The 23,363-nt window shown below is 48.7% G+C and overlaps 1 protein-coding gene across 1 annotated transcript in view; it reads left to right on the forward strand.

Moving 5' to 3' along the window:
* CDH20 (cadherin 20) overlaps window positions 1-11,770 on the forward strand; it is a 51,271-nt gene extending 39,501 nt beyond the window's left edge. Inside the window, exons 9-11 of the mRNA XM_052660386.1 lie at window positions 1,816-1,933; window positions 6,498-6,749; window positions 11,265-11,770. Coding sequence (XP_052516346.1) covers window positions 1,816-1,933; window positions 6,498-6,749; window positions 11,265-11,770 — 876 coding nt within the window. The remainder of the gene's footprint in view (window positions 1-1,815; window positions 1,934-6,497; window positions 6,750-11,264) is intronic.
* Window positions 11,771-23,363: the final 11,593 nt, after the last annotated feature.

A 23,363-nucleotide genomic window follows, 5' to 3' on the forward strand; every position in this document is an offset into this window, starting at 1 on the left:
CAACACTGTGTTTACAGCGAGCCCCTTGCTGGAAGCTTCCCCTCGGGTTACTCACTCTTTGGGACGCTGTGAGGGTAGCGGTACCCTCCTTCATTTACAGACGGAGAGAGACTCAGCAAGCCCACCTCAGCACCCCGCTGACCTCTAACGTTCCATCTTCTATGCTGTTAACAGCCAGCTTCTGACATCAGGAGTGGGCGTCTGGAGCCAGGCCCGAGGGGTGGGCGGTCTGTGCTGCTGGCTGGCGGGAGAGCACACACACAGGGAGCCCACCCCTCAGCACCGCGTCTCTACGACCCCCGCCCCCCCCTCACCCCCCACCCCCACCGCCCCGTCTGCAGCCAGTGTCTCAGCTGTGTACTCCACGTTGCTTTCCTACCAACTTTTCCATCCTGGTCATCAAACCTTCATAGCAACTCAGTACTCTGGAGAGCAGGTGGGAACGGCACAACTTTGGCCAGAGCGCTCAAGAAGCCGCCTGCCCACCTCCTGCCCGCCTCGGCCCCACCTCCTGCCCGCCTCGGCCCCACCTCCTGCCCGCCTCGGCCCCACCTCCTGCCCGCCTCGGCCCCACCTCCTGCCCGCCTCGGCCCCACCTCCTGCCCGCCTCGGCCCCACCTCCTGCCCGCCTCGGCCCCACCTCCTGCCCGCCTCGGCCCCACCTCCTGCCCGCCTCGGCCCCACCTCCTGCCCGCCTCGGCCCCACCTCCTGCCCGCCTCCGCCCCACCTCCTGCCCGCCTCCGCCCCACCTCCTGCCCGCCTCCGCCCCACCTCCTGCCCGCCTCCGCCCCACCTCCTGCCCGCCTCCGCCCCAAGCTCTGCTTCTGGTTCCTGTCTGTTCTGTAACCCTACCCCTGGGGGGTCCTTGTGCTTTTCACTCTATCTAGCTCCCCTTCCTGCCAACAGTGACTGCTCTGCGACCCATTCTCTCACATCTGTTTTCCACTAATTAATGAAATGTCTGTTTACTGCCCACTAGGTATTGGTCATTTTTAAACAGAGGCCTCTCAAAGCTTCCCTGGTGGCTCAGATGGTAAAGAATCCACCTGCCAATGCAGGAGACGCAGGTTCGATCCCTGAGCTGGGAAGACTCCCTGGAGAAGGGAATGGCTAGCCACTCCAGCATTCTTGCCTGGAGAATTCCATGGACAGAGGAGCTTGGCAAGTCATACAGTCCATGGGGTTGCACAGAATCGGACACGACTGAGCGACTAACACTTTCACTCTCAAAGACAGCAATCTGACCGTGAACTATGAAACCGAACGTGAGGTGAGAGGACAGAACACCAGGGAACAAGCAGGACCCTGTGGCGCCCCCGAGTCCTTCCACTCAGCCTTCGGCTTTGACTGCCTAAGAAGGGCCAGAGGAGGAGTGAGAACAGTTATTTCCACATCTAACGTCCAAAGCATTTAGCTGACATCTGCCCTGGGCCTGCTGACGCATGCGCGCATGCCCAGTAGCTCAGTCGTGTCTGACTCTGCAACTCCACGGACTGCAGCCCGCCAGGCTCCTCTGTCCATGGGATTTCCCAGGCAGGAATACTGGAGTGGGTTGCTGTTTCCTTCTCCAGGGGATCTTCCCAACTCAGGGATCAAACCTGCCTCTCCTGAGTCGTCCCTGGTGGCAGGAGGATTGTTTGCCGCTGAGCTACCTGGGAAGCCCCAGCAATAAACCGCACTTCAGTCTGGGCTGTGAGATGGCACAGGGCCTGCGAGGGGAGCTTCAGGATGTCCTCCTTAGGTAACGCAACCTGGGGGGTCATCTTCCCTGGAAGCTTTTGACTAACTCACCCGGTTTCACGTTCCCCCCTCAGCTGATCCAGACCGTGAGCGCCGTGGACCAAGACGACCCACGCAACGGCCAGCACTTCTACTACAGCCTGGCTCCTGAGGCTGCGAACAACCCCAATTTCACCGTAAGGGACAACCAAGGTAATCCGCTGGCTGCTGGTGCATCTCCACAGCGTGGGCTGGACACCGTGGGTTGCTATACCACGCACACAGTGTCGGAGGTCACCGGCTCCGCAATGTCAGTAGCATGGAAAGCATGCTCATCTGTATGATCCTCTTAAAGTTTTGTTTCAGAACATCAAAGACAAAAAACGTCCCCTGCTTATTCTGAAATGTTTACTCAGTCAGTTCACACACATCTGCGCACTGGCTCTGGGCCAGACACGATGGAGGCTCACAGGCTAAGGGCCTCCTTCATCCCCACCGAGCAGCCTTGTTTGTGCGCTCTTTAACTATGAGAAGGATTTGAGCAAGGAGGCAGAAGCAGCCTAGACAGAGAAACCTGAGAGGACGCTTCTAAGCAAGGATCAAAGGGGGAAACAGAGAGAAGCTCCCAGAACAAAAGGGAGACGGAGGCTGAGTAACAGAGAACAAAGGGCAGATTCAGAAACAGAGTGAGCAGCTCTGGTGCCAAAACCTCTTGAGTACTTTGGAGTGATTCAGAAAGAACAGTCAGGTGGGGTTCCCTATGGCAGAAAGTGCTTCCCACTACAGCTCTGCCGGAATAGCATTCTACACCCCTCTGCTCCAAAAAGCATTCAGATCAGCTACGGAGTTGATAGACCAAGCACACTCTTCACTGGGCACAGATGGGCAGAGGAGCGGCTTTTGTACTATGGCCAGAGGATTTTCAGGGAAAGGTCAGAGCAAGTGAAAAAGTAACTTAAATCTGTCGAGTGAACCCCTTCTGTTGCTAGGTCTGCTACCAACTAGTCTGACCTTGGGGAGGAAGGGCATCACTTCTCTGGGCTGTGTGGCCTCATTTTTATTCCAATCTAAAGTGTTGTCAATTCTAACAATCTAAATGAAGGGTAACAAAGACCGTGATTTAGGCACACCTACTCTTGCCTGGAAAATCCCATGGGCGGAGGAGCCTGGTGGGCTGCAGTCCATAGGGTCACAAAGAGTCAGACACGACTGAGCGACTTCACTTTCACTTTTCACTTTCATGCACTGGAGAAGGAAATGGCAACCCACTCCAGTGTTCTTGCCTGGAGAATCCCAGGGAAGGGGGAGACTGGGCTGCCGTCTATGGGGTTGCATAGAGTTGGACACGACTGAAGCGACTTAGCAGCAGCAGCAGCAGCAGTCTTGGCCTCAACTGTCAAAATATTAATTCCATCCCACACGACGTTCTGCTACTAAATCCTGAGGATATCAAACCTGTTTTATTCTAAATGGAAAGCACTTTTCCAAGTCATCCTTTTAAACTTCTACATAAAAAAAATTATCAAAACATTGTGATAATTCTGAAAGGAATAGTAGTATAAATTACAACAACAGAAATACTATAATTAAATGTCCTGATATTTTTGCTGGGTCAAACTCTGAATTATTCATTTATCTACTTCTTTTCTGTTAGTTGCTCAGTTGTGTCCGACTCTTTGTGACCCCAGGAGCCCACCAGGCTCCTCTGTCATGGGATTTCCCAGGCAAGAATACTGGAGTGGGTTGCCAGCTCCTTCTCCAGAGGAATCTTCCTGACCCAGGGATCGAACCCATCTCCTACAATGCAGGCAGACTCTTTACCATCTGAGCCACTAGGGAAACTTCCTTCCTTTGGAAACCCTTAAAAGGCCGTTTAGCCCCTTCAGGATAGGATTTATAGTAGAAACCCTGGGAGGGAAAACAGCACATGATGCTGTTTCTCCATTTTCCTAAGTGCCATGGTCCCTTCACTGGTGTAAGATCAGTACACAGACAATACACACCAGCTGCAAATGCTGCAGGTTTCTTAACGAGGACTCTGGACACCAACTCACAGAGTCAATACCATAAACAGACGGGCCACTGGAGCCTGGTGACTATGAACACGAACGCGTCCTCTCTTGGAAGGTTTTCCAAAGCGGAAACCTGCATCTTCAGCAGAGAGAATGACTCTTAACCTCCTCGTGACAATTCATCCCTCAAGTATCCTTTACTGAGGCTCATTACAAAACTGTCAAACATCTGACATGGAGGATCTCCTGTCAAGCCCTCCAACTCGTGGCCTGAAACACTATTTTCACGTATGAACACAACACTGCAATGTCTCAAGTAAAGCCTCTCTTACTTTTTTAAATCCCCACAGCACTGTGAAAAGGACCAAGTGCATACTTCATAGTTTTACCTACATTTTCCCATACTTTGCTTTATTTGATATTCACAATAATCCTATAAGGTCTTAAGGAAGTTACTAACATCTCTGATTGGCATGTCTCATTTGATAGATGAGGGAAGAAAGTAAACAGCCCAAGATCAGAGTGAGTAAACATTAAGATTGGGACTGGAAGTTGGGACCTCCTGTTTTAGACACACACACAGAGTTTTGTGTTACTGTGGAAACAAATAATATTTCCAAATGGGTTTTTCAAGTTCCAATTATCATATTCAACAAAAAATCTGCTACTATATGCCAGCCCCTTTCTAGGACCAGTCTCAGGAATGTGATACTGATCTTTTTTTCTTTAATCTTAAATAATTCTGAGATCAAGAAATATATGATGCAAGCTCTTCTCCAGCTTTCTAAAACTCTGATGAGCTGTCCTTGATGAAAATGAAAAAGATTTCTGTTTGAGAAAAATATGATTTCTGGAAAAAAAATTAAAACTGTGAAGCAAAATTAATAGTTCTTAGCTATTAAATTTACAAAACAGAGATTAGGCAGATTGCGTGGCAGGTGAAAATACAAATATAATCTTCAGGCTGGCAACCAACTATCTTTTTCCACTGAGAAGGAAAGGAAAGAAAGAAGGCCTGTAAAAAGCAGACAGAGATTTCAATTAGCTAAATAATTTTCAACATTGTTACAAAACTAACTGGTTACATACCTCAATGGAAGGGGTATGTGTTTGGAGTCAGAGACCAGAGTTCAAATCCCAGCTCTGTTAGTAAACCAGTGACTTGGACCCCATTACATGACCTCTCCAGGGCTTAACTCTCTCCGTGTGACGGGGTGAGACCACCATTATTTCCCCAAGTGGTGCTAAAGAGAAAGCGGGCTGCTGCATGCGAAGTCTAAATACCGTGCATATAAGCACTCAAGAATCAACTACTCTCGTGAAAACACGGCGGGAGGAAGAGGGGGAAAATTAATAAGAACGTGTTAGAATAGGCTGGCTAGGCTGTGGAAACAAAAGGCGCCAAAGTCTCAGAGGCTTAACTCAACTAAAGTTAACTTCTTGCTCATGCAAGCCGACCGCGGGTCTGGCGATGCAGGACAGGTGTCCGTGGGCAGGTGGCCCAGGCTGCCGGGCTAGGGTTAGGGTTAGGCTAGGGTTAGGGATCTGGCGCGCTCGCACACACTACACCGAGGCAAGAGCGCCAGAATCACACCGGCTGCTACACGCTGCTGCCCGAAGTGACGCGGATCACTTTTGCTCATTCCCATCATCAAAAGCAAACCGTATACAAATATCCAAAGTCAAGAGCGTGGAAAAGTATAATCCTTTATTATGTAAGAGATACTGATATTAGTAACGTTTCCTTTGATTAGGCTCTCAGAATTTTTTGACGTTCTAGACTCCTCCCTGTAAAACGTGAAATGCATCCAGAGAACCTTCCATATTGCTAATGCTGGCTTTGAGAGTCACTGCTTATATGTCCTTCCAGATCTCAAACTTTTCCTCTGCTGAAAAAGACACCCGCTTTGCAAAAACCCACTCAAGAAAACTTGAGAACAGATTGAAAAATAAAAGATCCTAAAACATTACATTAAGCAAATGTAAATATACACACACACACCAGCTTTGTAAAAACATACCAAACAAGCTGGCTAATCCTCTTTAAAACTGGGGGGGAAACCAGTATTGAATTTTCACCAAATTCATATGAACTGCTTAAACTCAGACCACCAAGTAGTGGGAAATAACAGGGTGTGTCATATGATTAGGGGATTTCAAATAAGCTTCTGCTCAATGAGCAAGTTCATCAGAAAGCACAGCAACTGGTGACTGCATTTCAAAGGCATAAAAGAAAATAGCCAAAGACAGGAATCCAGCCACAGTGGCAAAAAGCAGCAGTCTGCCAGAGCCACGCGGGCTCCTCCGCATTCTCTTCCTGGAGGCACAAAAGCAGCAGTGGGGCCTTGGAAAGCTGCTGAGTGAGAACAAACAGGGGCCACAAGCCACCAGCAATTGTTCACTTCCGCCGAGCTTTCCCAGGGACAATTCAGTTAGATCTGAAGCCTGACAGTTCGCCCTGGGCACTTTATGTCACAAAGGCGAAGACAGGCTCTCAAAAAGGGTTTCTCTCCTAGGCCTCAGGGTTTTGCCTAGAAGGAAGCAAAAATCTTTTTTTCTGAACCCAACTGCTGATCCTGACAAATCTGAGTGGCAGCAGCCAACCCCCTCCAGGGAATGCTGTCCCTTCTCCCGCCTTCCCCACTGAGTTCCTGCCCCTTGCTTTCCCCAATCCCCGAAATTAACTCTTTCCGTGGTTCTTCCTTTCCACTCCCTTCTCTTTTTCCCTCTTCCCTTTCCAATCCTGGAATCCCTGTCTGTTCCAGACAACACCGCCCGCATTCTGACCAGGAGGTCCGGCTTCCGGCAGCAGGAACAGAGTGTCTTCTACCTGCCCATCCTGATCTCGGACGGCGGGCCGCCGGTGCTCAGCAGCACGGGCACGCTGACCATCCAGGTGTGCGGCTGTGACGACGAGGGCCACGTGCTGTCCTGCAGCCCCGAGGCCTACATGCTCCCGGTGAGCCTCAGCCGCGGCGCGCTCATCGCCATCCTGGCCTGCGTCTTCGTCCTGCTGGGTGAGTGAGCGGCTCCTCCCCACGCTGGGGGGCCCTGCACGTGCTGCCCTAGACAGCATCCTGTCAACGTCCTAACTCAGCCGGCCAGGACTGGTTTTCCACACCGGGCTGACTGCAAGGGTGGCGGAGCAATGCTGGGAAAAAGGAAAGAGAGGGAAGACTGTCCCTTCCTTCAAGGCCAGATCAAAGCACACGTTTATCAAGCATTTATTAGAGCCAGGCTGGGATTAATAGATCCTGGGATTAGTAAGACAGAAATGTCCCAGCCTTCACAGAGCTTACTTTGAAACAAAGCAAGTCATTCTGACATCACAGAACCTACATGGTAATTTTGGACAGGATGTGATGATCCCCTTTCCTAACGCCCCCCTCTCAGATATGGAACAGCTATTACAAATCACAAACAGGCAGCGACAGGCCCAAACCAAACCTCAGGGGCAGAGCCAGGACTGAAAGGCAGGCAGGCCCCACTCTGCACATCCCTGCATCTGAGCAGTGAGGCCCTGCTCCCGAACGTTCACCCCCAGCTCCCGGAGGTGGTAAGTGTTACCGAGAAGCAAGGAGGGACATGGAGTCCCGAGAGCAGAGGAGACAGAGCTGAGCGTCATTTAAGTGGGCAGTCAGGGAAGACCTCACTGGTAAGAGCATCTCTGAGCAGAGAGCTGAAAGAAGTTTCAGACTGAGCCACACGGGTAGCTGGGAGGGTAGGCTGTGTGGGGCCTTAGCACACGGCCCAGGGCCGTGGGCCTCCTGCCAGGGCCGGGGGCCTCCGCTGGTGAAGCAGAGAGGCGTGAGGACAGGCCAGTGGGAGGGCGCTGCTGGGACAGGGGGTCTTGCTCGTCTAGAGCCACGCTGCCTGCCAGGGAGCCACCCAGCCCCCTGGTGCCTAAGGCCATTCGTGGCGTCATTCTCAACATCCACACTCAAAAGCAAACAGTGAAACACCTAAACCAATCCCTGAAACCAAGAAAATGTCTGTGCACAGCTCCCACCTCTGCTGACCGAGGTGATTCAGAGCATAGATAGTTTGCTTAGAGAAAAGCGGACTTCATAAACAGTATTATTATTCAACATGGAAGAAACCCTAGAATTCTACAAGGGAGAAGAGTAAAGCAGTGGAGACAAATCAGAATTTAAGCCCTGATCTGAAGTCTACCTCCACACCAAGAGACTGAGTCAGAGCAAAGAAAGGCCCGACTGCAGAATGTCAGTGCTTGACTGCATTTCTAGTAGGCCTGCTGAATATGCTTCTCAAAAACCATTTTCAAGTACACCACGTGGATCACTATTGTTGTCTCAGCTCAGTGCTAAGGGAAGGGAGATAACAGTATAAAGAAGTTGCCTTTCTAAGTCCTTGAATCCCTGGATCAGAGAGAACTTAGGTTTCTGGTCCCTTTCTACACTGACAAATAAAACCCTCCTGCAATTCCCTGCGTGTCCAGAAGGTGGCACTGTGGGTCCTTGAGTGCATAACAGGATACCCTGCAAGAGGCCTTTGAAGAAACTTGCTCCTAGGAGAAATTTCCAGTCTGGCTGCCCTTACTTCTGTCTTTGGGAAATGTCTACATGATAGATTCACTCCATCCCACAAACAGTAGAAGGAACCACCATTACAGAGAGACTGACTGAGAGACTGGCAGAGGCCCCTAGGCCACAAGTGGTGTGCACGGGGCAATTTACCCTGTGGCTCCCAAACCCATTATGTCTTGTCTTTTGAATTGTATGTGATGAACAGACAGTTTTCAGTACCTCAACTTAGCAAAGCTGTCCTAAAATCCTTACACTCTTAGGCGCTTTTTTCTAAAAGTGCACATTTCACATTAAATATAATTCAGAAAACTGAGTAAGATTGAATTGCAGTTGATTTGTCAAAAAAATATTTTGTGGACAAGTATATAAGCATATTAATTTTAACTATGTATTTTTTTCACGTCTCAAATATGTATCTAGCTCCCACAGATCCTAAATAATAAGCATCCCTAGAACCAATTCTCTTCTGTCAGGGAAGCCTTTCAGTGGAATAGGGTCATTTTCCCCAAAATTTGATTTTTTTAGGGGGTTATATAATACTTATTACTTAAATCAGTGACAGTGTTAGTCACTCAGTCCTGTCCAACTTTCTGGGACCTCATGGTGTGTAGCCTGCCAAGCTTCTCTGTCCAAGGGATTCTCCAGGCAAGAATTCTGGGGTGGGCTGCCATTCCCGACTCCAGGGAATTTTCCTGACCCGGGGATCAAACCCGGGTCTCCCGCATTACAGGTGCATTCTTTACCTTCTGAGCCATTTAAATCAGATTACCTAAAAAATAAGACATGCAGCAATCTTTATTTTTTTAAGAGCTCTATAAAGTCCCTAATTCTCTACTGGAAATTTCTACTGGCAAAAATTCTGGCAATACCAGAATTCTTCCCAGTAGAAACTTAAGAGATTTTTCTAATTTGCTTCCCAGCATTTTCTGAAATCCCACACCCATCACTCCAGCATCACTGGTGGGGAGGTCTTCCCAGTGTGCCAGGAAGAAGGAACTGGTCCTGCTTCTGTGATCTCTGTGAAACTCTTATAGCTCTATGATAGTCCTTATCACTGCCTGATTGATATCAATCATTAACGTCTATCATCTCCTTAGATCGCCAGCCTATAAAAAAAATCATGTCATATTCAACTTTGTTTCCCCTTTGCTTCAGATAACTCCCCCAAATACTGCAGTTTAGTAACTGCTCCCTGAATCCCACAAACACAGCAAGTTCACCATTTTGCAAACCTGCATCCATCCATCCAAATCACACCCCAACCACCACAGCCCACCTCAAGCCACCAGTTCCTTTAAGTCCTATTAGCCCACTTCTCCAAAATCCCACGGTTCTGTAGGCTGGGTTACAACACAGAGATAACACACAAGAGTTTATATCTGTTTCCTGTGCGTGCATGGTGTCACCCAAGCTATACAGGGAAACATCATGTATTAACGTTATTAATTGCAACTCACATTCCACATTCAGGTTTTAAAAACCGCTACTATGATTTCTTTAAGTTAGCCCATAATCTTAACGGGCATATGACTGTACTCCATTTCCCTTCCTTGGATAAACCTGGGTCTTACTGTGCAGGGTTGTCAAGCTGTCACGTTCACCAGCTGTAACAAAGCACACCAGAAAAAAATTTAAAAAATCAATAGCGGTTCTACAGCCAAAACCTCAAGACACTTCCTGGAAAACATTTTCAGTCACAGAGATAAACAGTTCAATGGGCTTATCTCTCTCTCTCCTTTAAATCCCACTGAACACATACCCTGGAGGAAAAAAAAAAAAAAAACATTTGTTGGGATAAAATTTTATCCAAACCTGCAAGGGCACATCTAACAGTGTGGCGCTTTTTTGAGAACACGATGAATTATATAAAATGCCACTGCTCATTCCCTCTCTTCCGTGAACACCCTTGGATCCAGAAAGCCACGACCATCTCTCTAAAGGAGGCTTTCTTGAGGAATCTGAGTTAACTGGACCATGGCAGTCATTCATGCACTCTTATTTTTTGGAGAAAACATGAAAAGACAAAGACTCTGGCTCATATTTAGCACATGTGTCTATATGCATTTGCATCACTACAGGATCGCAGCTGGCCCCTGGACAACGGTGGGGTGGGGTGAGGGGTGCAGCCCTGCCTGTGTACAGCTTAACAGCTGGCCCACAATATCCACCTTTCAGCATCTGCGGCAACCAAGCCCAAGTCCTGTACCACGTACTCACCGGAAAAAAAAAAATATCCACAATGAAGTGGACTCCAGTAGTTCAAATCCATGTTGCTCAAGGGTCAACAGTATATTTAGAGTAGAATCCTATAGAGACACCAATATTTTAAAAAAGGCAGGATTTCACCTACAGAGTAAGGTTTTCACACTGCAGTAAGAGAAATACGCATGCATCCTTACCTAGTCAGAAGACATCACCCAATCCTTAAGCATATCCTCCGTGGCGGGCCACTGGGCTTTGTGCCTGGTTAATGAGACGTTACACTTAGGTGGTTGGGTGTAGACACCCACACGCATTTCCCTGAGATAAAGTAAGGCAGAGACCAGGGGCTGCCGGTGCTAAAGAACCCACCTGCCAACGCAGGAGATGCAGGTTCAATCCCTGGGTGGAGAAGATCCCCTGGAGAAGGGAAGGGCACCCCACTCCAGCATCCTTGGCCTGGAGAATCCCGTGGACAAAGGGGCCTGAGGGGCTTCAGTCCACAGGGTCGCAGGGGTCGCACATGACTCAGACTATCACGCTCACGTCTCCTGGAACCAGGAATTACACATCCGGTAAGGCGCAGCAAGCGCTCCGCTTACGCGGCAGGCACAGTGAGGAAGGCGTGCCCGTGAGGTCACGCCCAAACCCCGCCTGGCCCCCGACTCCTGCCCCGAGCCTCCCCCCCCACACCCGCCCGCCCTCCCGAGCCCGGGGCTCGCCCGACTCTCCCCGCTCCAGGGCCCGCGCGGCCCCCGCGCCCACCCGGCCCCTCTGTGCCCGCAGTGCTGGCGCTGCTCATCCTGTCCCTGCGGAGGCACCGCAAGCAGCCCTACATCCTCGACGACGAGGAGAACATTCGCGAGAACATCGTGCGCTACGACGACGAGGGCGGCGGCGAGGAGGACACCGAGGCCTTCGACATCGCGGCCATGTGGAACCCCCGCGAGGCGCAGGCGGCCGCCGCGCCCGAGACGCGGCCGGCCGTGCTGCCCGAGATCGAGAGCCTCTCGCGCTACGTGCCCCAGGCGTGCGCCGCCAGCAGCGCGGTGCGCAGCGGCGTGCTGGCCAAGCTCTGCGAGGCCGACTCGGCCCCGTGGGCCCCGCCCTTCGACTCCCTGCAGACCTACATGCTCGAGGGCGACGGCTCGCTCGCCGGCTCGCTCAGCTCCCTGCAGTCGGCCACGTCGGACTCGGAGCAGAGCTTCGGCTTCCTCGCGGACTGGGGGCCCCGCTTCCGGACGCTGGCGGAGCTCTACGGGGCGGCGGAGGGGCCCGCGCCCCTGCGGTGACGGAAGCCGGGAGGCGGCGCGCGGCCGAGCCCGGCCGTTCCGGGCGGCGGCCTCGCGGAAGGGGCGCCCGGTCCACGGGCGCGAGGGCGGCGCGCGGAGCTCTCTCTGGATCAGCTTTGCCCGGTGAGGTTAAGCTACGTCCTCAAAAGGAAACACAGGAAGAGGGGGGCAGAGCCGCCAACGACCTTTGTTTTACTCCACTTTATTTTTAAATGCCTGTGATCCTGTATCCCAAGGTGTGCAGCCTGAGGTTACTTACGCACGGCGGGCTTGGCTTGTCTCCGCCACTCCCGAAGGCGATTGTCTTCGTTGCCACCGCAGAGAGGCTGAGCTTTTCAGTGCAGAGGTGGCCGTTGAAAACTGCTCTAATCTCCTGTTTGGGGGCTTTTTTAAAAAGTTATATTCTATTCTCTCCATGTATGGATTTGGCAGGCGCATCGCACTGCACAAACCAACCCACACAGAACACGGAATGATTGCTCGGTGAGATTAACCTCGCTTGGTCTGGGCTGGATGGAATCTCTTTCCGTCCTTTTAAGACCAGGTTAAGGCCTAACTGGCATTGCATGGGGCGGGGGGGGGGGGGGGGGATGGGGGGGGGGAGAAGGAAGAGGCATTGACTTGAAGCTCAAGCTGAACGGCTGAACCAAGAGTTGTTGGCATCACAGCCGATCCACCTCGGTCGAGTTAGAGCGCTCTTGTTCCCTCCGCTCTTTAACTGTGCCCCTGGAAAACTGCTGGGAAGGAAACCAGAAAATCTGCCCCTTTTGCACTGTAGATGTCTCTTCCATGTGCCAAATGTGACGATTAGATGCTACGAAATGAAAGCCAAATAAAAAGAAGTATCTGATAAAAGCATGGGTTAGCGGGCTTTCCTAATCTGTGTGAGGTCAATCACAGGGATGTTTACATACTGTAGATAACCTACTTGAACACAAATCAGTATTATAGAGAGGAAATGGATGTAAGAAAATTACATGTATAAGTTTTGTATATTTGTTAATAATTTTGGTAATAAATATGATGTACTGTATCTCAGTACCTTTAGCACTTCTTTTAATAAAAGTTAAATAGAAGGGAAAGTCTGTTGCACATTTAATTGCTGAGCAGGTAAGAGATGGTTTTGTGATCCTGACCTAGTCTGAGGTTCTTGCAGCTGGAGCTGATTCATAAGGCAAAGGCCGAAGCACCGTAGTATGAGGCTGTGCATTCTGTTTTGGTCATTGATCAAATGAATGTATGCTTTAAACTCTGACCCTGTTAAGATGTTCATGAATTGTCTTCATTTCCCCATCTCTTAAAAGACCGAAGGATGGTTTGATAACAGCAGCAACACGGTGATGAGTTTAGCCCATATGTTTCATCTCCTGAGAAGGTATTGCAGGCAGCCACCAGACGTGCTATTTTCATCTCTGTTTTGTTGGCAAATCAAATATCTACCAAAAATACATGACAAATACGTACATCTTGTCGATACTGGATGGGCTCAAATACGGCTGGAACCATATTTATATATGTTTCCTAACAAGGGGTACATAGTAAGTGCTTAATGGGTACATGATGAACGGGATCTCTTTCTTTGACGTCCTGTCATTCAAGGATATTTTACACAATTATCCTCACCACAGGGAGCAAATTGTGAATGAAAATAGTTTTCTGAGTGTCTTGGTTCTCCATTCTCAACTTTTGATGTGTGTCAGGGTCATCTGGAACATAATCACTTGTTAAACTGTAGCTTGTTGGGTCTTTGCCCACAGAGTTTCTCATTCAGTAGATCTGGGTAAATTTGCATTTTTTAAGCTATCTATTTGTGGCCACATGGCATGCAGGATCTTAGTTCCCCTACCAGGGATTGAACCGGTGTCCCCTGCAAAAGAAGCACTGAGTCTTCACCACTGGACTGCCAGGGAAGTCCCGCAATTTGCTTTTGTCATAAGCTCCCCAAGTCACACTGGTGCTGCTGGTCCAGGCAGGGACCCCACTTTGAGAGCATCTGGTGCATGGCCTCTCTTTCTCAAATATATGATGAAAATCAGATTGTCAGTCCACTTGTACCGGGGCCCACACTGTCAGTAGAGCCATGTGGTCCAGGCTGTGCTTCGCTCTTTGCTATGTGGTGCACTAAGACAGTGTTGGCATCACCGACTCAGTAGACGTGAGTCTGAGCAAACTATGGGCGCTGGTGGAGGACAGAGGATCCTGACATGCCACAGTCCACGGGGCCACAAAGAGGTGGACCTGCCTTGGCACCTGCACACCACCACTAAGGCACATCCTCATGCCAGCCTTCAGCATACTGGCCCTTTCCTCCCTGAAGGGCAGGTCTTACACGTCCTCTCTGAGGGTAAAGTGTGATGTAAAAATAAACAAACTTAGCAAAGAAAAAGCAAGACCTTGAGTCCAAACGAGGCTTTGCAACATACCAGTTATGTGAATATGGGCAAATTAACCCCTATAACATTCTTTTCTATTGCTAGCCCTGAGGATAATTTTTTGACTATCTCACAAGTGTTTTAAAAACAGAACAGCTGTCTAACCACAGGGGGTTTTCATGCCCCACATCCTGCAAATGTGGTACACCATGATACTGCGCACGAAGTGATTCAGCAGAAGCTCCTGGAGCTTCTGGTTCCTGGGAGGATGTTTAATGGTATGATATAGGAAGTGTCTCAGAGAAGGCAATGGCACCCCACTCCAGTACTCTTGCCTGGAGAATCCCATGGACGGGGGAGCCTGGTGGGCTGCAGTCCATGGAGTCGCTAGGAGTCGGACACGACTGAGCGACTTCCCTTTCACTTTTCACTTTCATGCATTGGAGAAGGAAATGGCAACCCACTCCAGTGTTCTTGCCTGGAGAATCCCAGGGCCAGGGGAGCCTGGTGGGCTGCCGTCTATGGGGCCGCACAGAGTCGGACACGACTGAAGCGACTTAGCAGCAGCAGCAGCATAGGAAGTGTTGGAGGCGCACAGGATAGGAGATCCGTTTCAGCTCACACTCTAAGCTGAAAGAGACTCTTCCCTCCAAATGAGTTTTGGAGTTCCCTTTCCACTGCCGCAGTTTACCACAAAGGCTGGTTCCTCTCAAAACACCATCACAACCGGCAGCATGCCGTGTCATCGGCTTAAGCAGGAGAGCTGGAAAGTGATCCAGCCAGTTCTCTGTTAACAGGTAGAGCAGCTGGCCTTTAATTTACATGCTAGAGGGAAAAGGAGCACCTATGGAAGTCAGTTGATAAGACTCTGTCTGGAACTGTATTCTGAACAAGCACACAGCAAAGATCAAATTTAGCAATGAATTTTCTGAATCAGAAAAGCAGAATAGGGATTTCCCTGGTGGTCCATTGGTTAAGAATCCACCTTGCAATGCAGGGGATGCCAGGTGGATCCCTGGTTGCAGAACTAAGATCCCACATGTCACAGAGCAACTAAGCCTGCGTGCCGCCACCAGAGAGTCTGTGCACCAGAACAAAAGATCCCATAGGCTGCAACTGAGACCTCGTGCAGCCAAAGGAATAAATATGAAAATGAAAAGATATTTCTAAAAAGCAGAATGACAAGGACCCTCTATATAGCACATGGAACTCTGCTCAATATTATATGGAAACCTGGACGGGAGGGGAGTCTAGGGAAGAATAGGTACATGTATATGTGATGCTGAGTCCCTCTGCTGTTCAGGTGAAACTCACAACATTGCTTATCGGCTGTACCCCAAAACAAAATAGAAAGGTAGAAAAAGCAGACTGTCCCAACACGGCAGATAACACAGACAAAGAAGGGAGTAGTTTGCACAGAAAAGAACCTATAAACCCTGAAAGCAAAACTCAGACAAGCCGAAATCGGAATAGGCACACTGACTAAGTCGTTACTAGTCTGCTGGCGATCCAGAACTGGAGCTTGCTGTCAGAGTCTTCAGCGTTTCCTCTCTAGTGCCTGAACTACATGAGCCTTGGATACACTTTACAGGTAGTTCTTTTCGCAGATGGACTCACTCTCAAATCCATTTGTCATCTTCATAACAATTAAATAACTTTCAAGATACTTTTATGTGTAAATACCTCGATTTGGGAGACTTCTGCTTGACCCTAAGGGTCAAGGTTCTGGTATAGGGAGTGAACAAAATTAAATCAAGGAATCTTCTTTGTAAAATTATCTACTAATGAGATGTATCTGTCACTTGTGCCTAGTACAACATCAACCAAAACCACAATTTTTCTTAAATCTTTCCTCCTGGGAAAGGAAGCTTGCAAATCCTACCCTATGTGTTTGGTCCATACTCTCTGTTTGTAAGGACTGCCAGATAACTGATGATGAGGCTGTTTCTTACACTCCAGGCATTTAATTGCTGTGGTCACCTTCCTGGTACCTACGATGATAAGGCCTACTTTCCATCCCAAAAAACTTTAGGGCACTTCACTGAAAGGCCCCACTTTGCAAAGCTGTTGAAACTACCTGTGAGTCTTCTCTTGCTTCTCAGGAGGATCGGGTCCTAGCTTTCATTATTCCCACTTCTCTTCTTCATGCACCTGTTTTGCTGCCATTGCTGCATGAGAAGACACTAGGTGGCATAAAACAGCAATTACTGTGCCCGCAGATTGTGTGGGTCAGTTGGGAATTCTGGAAGGCTATATTAGTGACACCTCTTCTGCACATCAGGACCTTAGCTGAGGCGACTCCATAGCTAGGACTCAACTCATCCAAACGCTCACTGCCCTCCATGTCTGGTGGTTGGTGTGGCTATCAATGAAGACCTCAGATGGAGCTGTCAGCAAGACTTCCTTCGAGCGGCTTGGGCGTCCTCACATCATGGGGGTAGGTTCCAAGAGTGAGCATCACAAGAAAACTAGGCAGAAGCTGAATCCCTTTTTATAATTTCAGAAGTCACATAACACCGCTTCTAGAGTGGTCACAAGCTTCTCCATAATGAGGAAGAGGGAACATAGACTGCACCCCTCAATGGAAAAAGGGTCAAGATACATTGTAAGAAAAAGCAATGTGCCCGTTAACTGGAACATGCAGTCAGTCATATTGTCTCACCCCTTTTTCCACTTTGCCTCTTTCCTCTATTCCAAGAATCACTGTGGATTTCATGTCACCATTTCTTCTCTCTCTTCCATCCCTCTCCTCTCTATAAAAAAAATTTTTGTTATATAGGTATAACATTCTCCGAAATTCAGTTTTATCCCTACCATACAGTACTGTCAGAAATAAATATTTCATGAAAATGCTTAGCAAAATATCTGATTATAGCAGGCATACAGTATATTTTTATCGAGGTATAATTCATATACAGTCAACTACAGGTAAAGTATACAATTTAACAAGTTTTAAAATATGTACATACCCATGAAGCTATCACCTTGAACAAGACAGTAAGTATATGTTACCCTCAAAGATTCCTCATACCCAATTGTAATACCTCTTTCCCATCCCAGCCACCTACCCCTCCCCAAATGCAAGCCAACACTGATATGCTTCCTGTCACCAAGGATTTGCTTATATTTTCTAGAGTTGTATATAAATGTCATCATACACTGTGTGCTCCTTTTTTCGTGTAGAAGATGGGGGCAGGGGGTCAGGCTTCTTTCACTCAGTAGTATTATTTTGAGATTCATTAATGTTACTGTGCAACAACAGTTCATTGCCTTTTGCTGATAAGCAGTATACCACTGTGTAGATACAACACAGTTTGTTCATTCATGTGTTAGTCTCCTCATGCTGCCAAAATAAAAGGCCATAAATTGGGTGGCTTAAATAACAAATTTATTTTCTGTTATTTCTGGAAGCTTGAGGTCCAAAACCAAGGTGCCAGCATGGTCGGATTCCAGTGAGGACTCTTCCTGGCTCTCAAATGTCCACCTTCTAGTTGGGCACTCACGTGGTGGCAGGGACAAGTGCCTCTGGTGTCTCTTCCTATAAGTGCACTAATCATATCAGATTAGGGCCCCAACCATGTATCCTCATTTAACCTTATTTACCTCCTTCCTCCACATACAGTCACGTTAAAGAGTTTAGGGCCTCAATGTATGAATTTGGGGCACAGAAAGTGAAAGTGTTAGCCACTCTGTCGTGTCCCAACTCTGTGACCCCATGAACTGTAGCCCACCAGGCTCTTCTGTCCATGGGATTCTCCAGGCAAGAATGCTGGAGTGGGTTGCCATTCCCTTCAGGGGGTCTTCCTAACCCAGGGATCGAACCCAGGTCTCCCACATTGCAGGCAGATTCTTTACCGTCTGAGCCCCCAGGGAAGCCTCCGTGGAGGGGACACAATTCAGTCCATAACAATTCGTACGTTGATGGACATTTTGATTATTTGCAGTTTTTGGTTGTTACAAGTTAAAAGCTGCTAAGAACATTTGCATGTGAATCTTTGTATAGACATTTATTTTTGTTTTCTCTTGAGTGAATGATTAGGAGTGGAATGGCTGGAACCATACGATAAGTATTATGTTTTCAGTTCTAGTTTTGCTTTCTCTAAACTGCTGAACTATTTTCCGAAGTCTTTTTACCATTTCCCATTCCCACCAGCAGTCTGTGAGGGTTCCATTTCCTCCTCATCTTCATCACCACGTGGTGTGGTCAGTTTTTCATTTTAGTCATTTTAATAGGAAGGTTGTACAGTAGTGTCTCACTGTGGTTTTAGTTTGCAATACCCTAATGACTAGTAATGTTGAGCATCTTTTCATGTGCTTATTTGCTATCCACTTGTCTTCTTTGGTGGAGTACCCAGAGGTATTTTCCCCATTTTAACTGAGTTACTTGTTCCCATGTTGTTGACTTGAGATTTCTTTTTATTTCCTGGTTATGAGTCCTTTATCGGGTATACACTTTGCAAAGATTTTTCTCTCAGTCTGCGGCCTTTTTATTCTCTTAACAATGCCTTCTGAAGGGTGGGAGTTGTTTTTTTTTTCTTTTCCCCATGAAATCCAATTCATCAATTCATTCTCTTATAGATTGTGCTTTTGGTATCATTTCTAAAAAAAATATTTTGTCTTCCCAAGGTCACAGATATTTTCTCTAATTTTTTTTTCTGGAAATTTTGTGGTTCTGGGTTTTACACTAGGTCTATAATTCATTTGGTTTTTATCTTTGTAGATCCTAGATATGAGCTGACACTCTCTTTTTTTCGGCACGTGGATGTCCAGTTGTTCCAGTACCATTTATTGAAAAAGGCTATCCATTTTTCACCACATCATCTTTTTATTTGTTTATCTGGCTGTGTTGGGTCTAGCTGCAGCGTTCAGGATCTTCGTTGCACCACGGGAGATCTTCATTGTGACTGGAGGGCTCAGGAGGTGCACCGCGTGGGCTTAGTTGCTCCAGGGCACGTGGGATCGTAGTTCTCCGACCACATATCAAATCTGTGTCCTCTGCATTGCAAGGCAGAGTCTCACCGCTGGACCACCAGGGAAGTCCCGCTGCATCATCTTTGTTGTGAGTTGAATTGTGTCTGCCACAGAGATGTTCAGGTCCTAACTCCCAGTCCCTGTGAAAGTGGCCTATTTTGGAAATAGAGTCTTTGTTTACAGATACCAAGTGGAGATGAGGTCACACTGGATTAGGGTGAATCCTCGTCCAAGGGTTGGTGTCTTTATAAGAAGAGAGAAATCTGGACGCAGAAACAGCGCATCATCTACTCTGTGGGGTAGAGACAGACGAGGTAAGAGGTTCATCTACAAGCCACAGAGGGTTAAGCATCGCCAGCGCCCACCGACAGCTAGGAGAGAGGCCGGGAAACATCTCCCTCCAGAGGGCGCCAAGCCTGCCCACACCCTCCTTTCAGACTTGTGGCTCCAGAGCTGTGGAAGAATACACTTTTGCTGTTTTAAACCACCCAATTTGTGATTGTTTGCCTTGGCTGCCCTAGGAAGCTAATGCAGACCTTATATAAATACAGTTTTAGATCACCTTAATATTCTTATTTCACGTATTTTTTGGCCGTGCTGCAGCATGGGGCATCTTAGTTCCTCGACCAGGAATAGAACTCGGGCCCCCTGCGTTGGAGGCACAGTCTTAACCGCTGGACCACCGGGGACAACTATGTTTTTTTAAAGATCTATTTTAACACAAAAAATAACTCAGCATGACCCCTTACGTGTCCCTGTCACTTTGGCTGGAAACACATCCACACACAGGTAATGTACTAATTAATGAGTAGTGTGCTCATCTTGTGGGATTTGGTTTCATATCCACTCAGCCTTTGCACATGCTCGAGCATGTGGAGCGGGCTCTGGAGACGCCCTGCTGTCTGGCAGGTCGCAGGCGGCAGCAGGCCCCCTCGCCGACTTGGCGACCTTCGGGCAGCGCTCAGGGTTCCAGGCACGGGGGCGGAATCACCAGATGGTTGAGAAGAGCCTCCTCCATTCAGGTGACCCCATGCATGTGGGCAGTGCAGAGAGATTACAGACAAAGGGGAGAAGCTGGGGCTGCTGACAACGGCACTCAGTGCCCATTGGCCCTCCGGCAGCGTGGGCCAAAAGCCAGCATCCAGAGGGGCCCCACACGAGGCTGCAATGTGGAGCACACGGACCGTGCCAGCGAATGCCCCCTTGGGGTGGCGGCGGGTGAAGAGCTGCACTGCAAAGTGAAAGAATTAACCTTCAAAGAGCAGGCTGCGGGGTTTCCTTCTGTCTCCTGTACTTGACATCCCCCTGCTGCCCCAGGAAACGGATGCAGTCCTCTGTGGTTCCCTGCCAGGCCCATATGCGGCGACATTCACTCATCCTAAGCGCCAGTCTTCACTAGCGTCCTGGGGGGCAGTGTCTGTCTGGCCCAGGGCCTACCTCCAGGACTGGCCTCATCAGCCTCCAATTTTTACATTTGCCCATGACTGGGACTTCAGCTATTGGACTATATGATGGTCGGTGTGAGATGAGATTCGTAAGCGCAGGGCATTACCTGAGGTTGAATATTAATGACACCCAAGAGGGGACTCAGGGCCTTGTCAGCACGCTCCCAGGGACGCCACTGCTTCTGAACCAAATCAAAGGGAGGGGGAAGGAAACAGCCAATTATCGAGCACCTACTGTATGCAGGCAGTGCCTGGTGCTTTCTTGCAAATTATCACATTGAAAACATCAGCAAAGCAGGAATCTAAAACCAGAAAAGGACACAGAGCCATGTGCAAAGCTTTCACCCCACGTGTTGATGCCATTGGCCCCCTTGGGAGCTATGACATGTGAGGAGCTCTGCACACCACGTGTCCTTCACCGTTGATTGTTCACGTCCCGTCTACCTGAAGCCCTGGAGAGCTGAAGGCTGGCCTTCACGGTGGGCACTAAAACCAGCTGAGGACAGCTGACGAGAGCCACCTGAGAAAGGGAGACGTCGGCCGTTACGTTCAGTCCTACGCTCTGTCCTGGAAGTCTGAGCGCCGTTAAGTCCCTGAGCTGTGCCTGACTCTTGTGATCCTGTAGACTGTAGCCTGTCAGGCTCCTCTGTCGATGGGATTTCCCAGGCAAGAATACTCGAGTGGGTTGTCATTTCCTCCTCCAGGGGATCTTCCCAACCTAGAGATCGAACCCAAGTCTCCTGCTTGGCAGGCGATTCCTTACCACTGAGCCACCTGGAAAGCACCAAAAGTGAATGTTTCACTGTGACATGAAGAGTTTATAAGTGAATGTCTCTGGCGAGGACTCTTCATTATCAGAGACCTTGCACAGCTCAGTGAACTCCCCTCAAAGGAGCAGGAGGCTGTTTCCAGAGGACACGGACCCTGCCACGCTTACAGTGTGTCACTTCCCTACAAGGCGGGCACAGATTCTCTGTCAACTCCAAGCCACTTACCACACCCACACTCCCACCCGGACCTAAGCATATGCCCTGACTCCTCAGGCATGATGGGCGAACAGATTGTTTATGGGGCTTGGCAGAGACGTCTTGATCGGGGTTTCTAGTCACCGCCTCCGTGACGGCGCCCACTGTGCCAGTGAGCAGGTGAGGTGAGTAATAATACATCCGACTGGGAGGTCAGCTCCCGCTCCTGTTTCTCATTATTCCATATGTGATTAGCCAGAGCCTCTCGCAGCTTAGCTCCCCACTGTGAAGGTGGGCTGCTCATGACTCAGACCCGTTCTCTTGTTGCAGAGGTAGGAGAGCAAGAGTGGAAATTGCTCCGGTGCAATCCTTTTATTTTGAAAAAAAAAAAAAAAAAAAAGGCACCATTTCTTGACTTACTGAAATGGAAGGCTAGAGCCTGTTTTTCTTTTATTCCATTTCAGTGCCATCCTCACTGTTTTGAGTTCATCGGTAAACCCTGAGGCTCCATTAAAATATAACTTGATTAGGGATCAAGCTTTAGCATCATCCTAATTGATTTGTTTCCCTCCCGACCGAACACCTTCCTCTGAAGGAAAGGAAAATGTTGGAACCCTCCTGTTTTATCTCAGAGAAAAAAAGCAAAAAGACACCAGAAGCTGCAGAAATAGGAATTTATAGCATAGACAAGTCTCTTCTATAGGGTCTCTCTAGCCAAAGTTAGAACAAAAATGCCTCTCTAGGTTTCTAGGTCTCTCTAGCCAAAAATGCCAACATGGGAGAAATGTGATCATCTAAGTGACGTTCATGTTAACTGTGTTACTTGGCCACCCTTGGCCAAGTTTCTAATAAAGCCTAGATAGGTAAGCTAGATAAATAGCAAGCTTATGTAAACAGATGATTTTTATGAACTCTGTGTTAACTAGCACACTTGGGAGCCTAAATTATTGAATACTGATCATAAGACTGTTCAAAGGATGACCACGCATCCGTTATCTTTCTCTTCTAAGGCTTTGTTCATAAACAGCATTACCCTATAATATACAGGTCATATGCATAGATTATACGTCATAGAGTAATAAATACATATTGTAGAAAATGATAGAATGATCAATTATAAATGGTCATGTTCTGACGATTTGCTCAGCACTGTATTCAGTGGTTTGGCCCAAGCTCCACCCTGCAGAGGAGAACTCTCCCTCTCCCAAACTGAGAAGAACGGTAATACCAGTGGGTAGTAACTGAGGCTGAAGAAATCCACATCTCAGTGTGGTCGACCCTGGGGCGGATGACAAATAGTCCAACCACCCTCCGTCCAGGCGCCCGGGCCTGAACCTCTCCCCCAGGTTCTGGTTCTTTCTGGTCCCGTGACTGCACTGAGCTAAGGAGACACGAACGGGAGGCCAGCGGCCGAGGTTTCGCTGGTTTCCAGTCTCCGCTGCGGTTACCTCTGAACTCTGTGCTGCGATGGCACCTCTGTCTGCCTCGCTCTGAGGGACCCTATTAAGTCATGTCCTCCTGCTGGCCTGTAGCTGAGATGCAGTGAGAGCTGTCACAGGACAGACACACCGAATTTCACAGTGTTGAGTCGCTGAGATTTTGGAGTTATTGTTGTTTAGTCGCTCGGTCGTGTCGGACTCTTTCTGACCCCATGGACTGTAGGCCACCAGGCTGCTCTGTCCGTGGGATCTCCCAGGCAAGAGCACTGGAGTGGGTTGCCATCCCTCCACAGGGGACCTTCCTGATCCACGGATGGAACCTGTGACTCCTGCATTGCAGGCAGGCTCTTTACCACTGAGTCTCCAGGGAAGCCCTTTAATTTTGCCCACAGTAATACAAG

Source organism: Budorcas taxicolor, chromosome 22, assembly GCF_023091745.1.
Source record: "Budorcas taxicolor isolate Tak-1 chromosome 22, Takin1.1, whole genome shotgun sequence".
NCBI classification, from domain to species: domain Eukaryota; kingdom Metazoa; phylum Chordata; class Mammalia; order Artiodactyla; family Bovidae; genus Budorcas; species Budorcas taxicolor.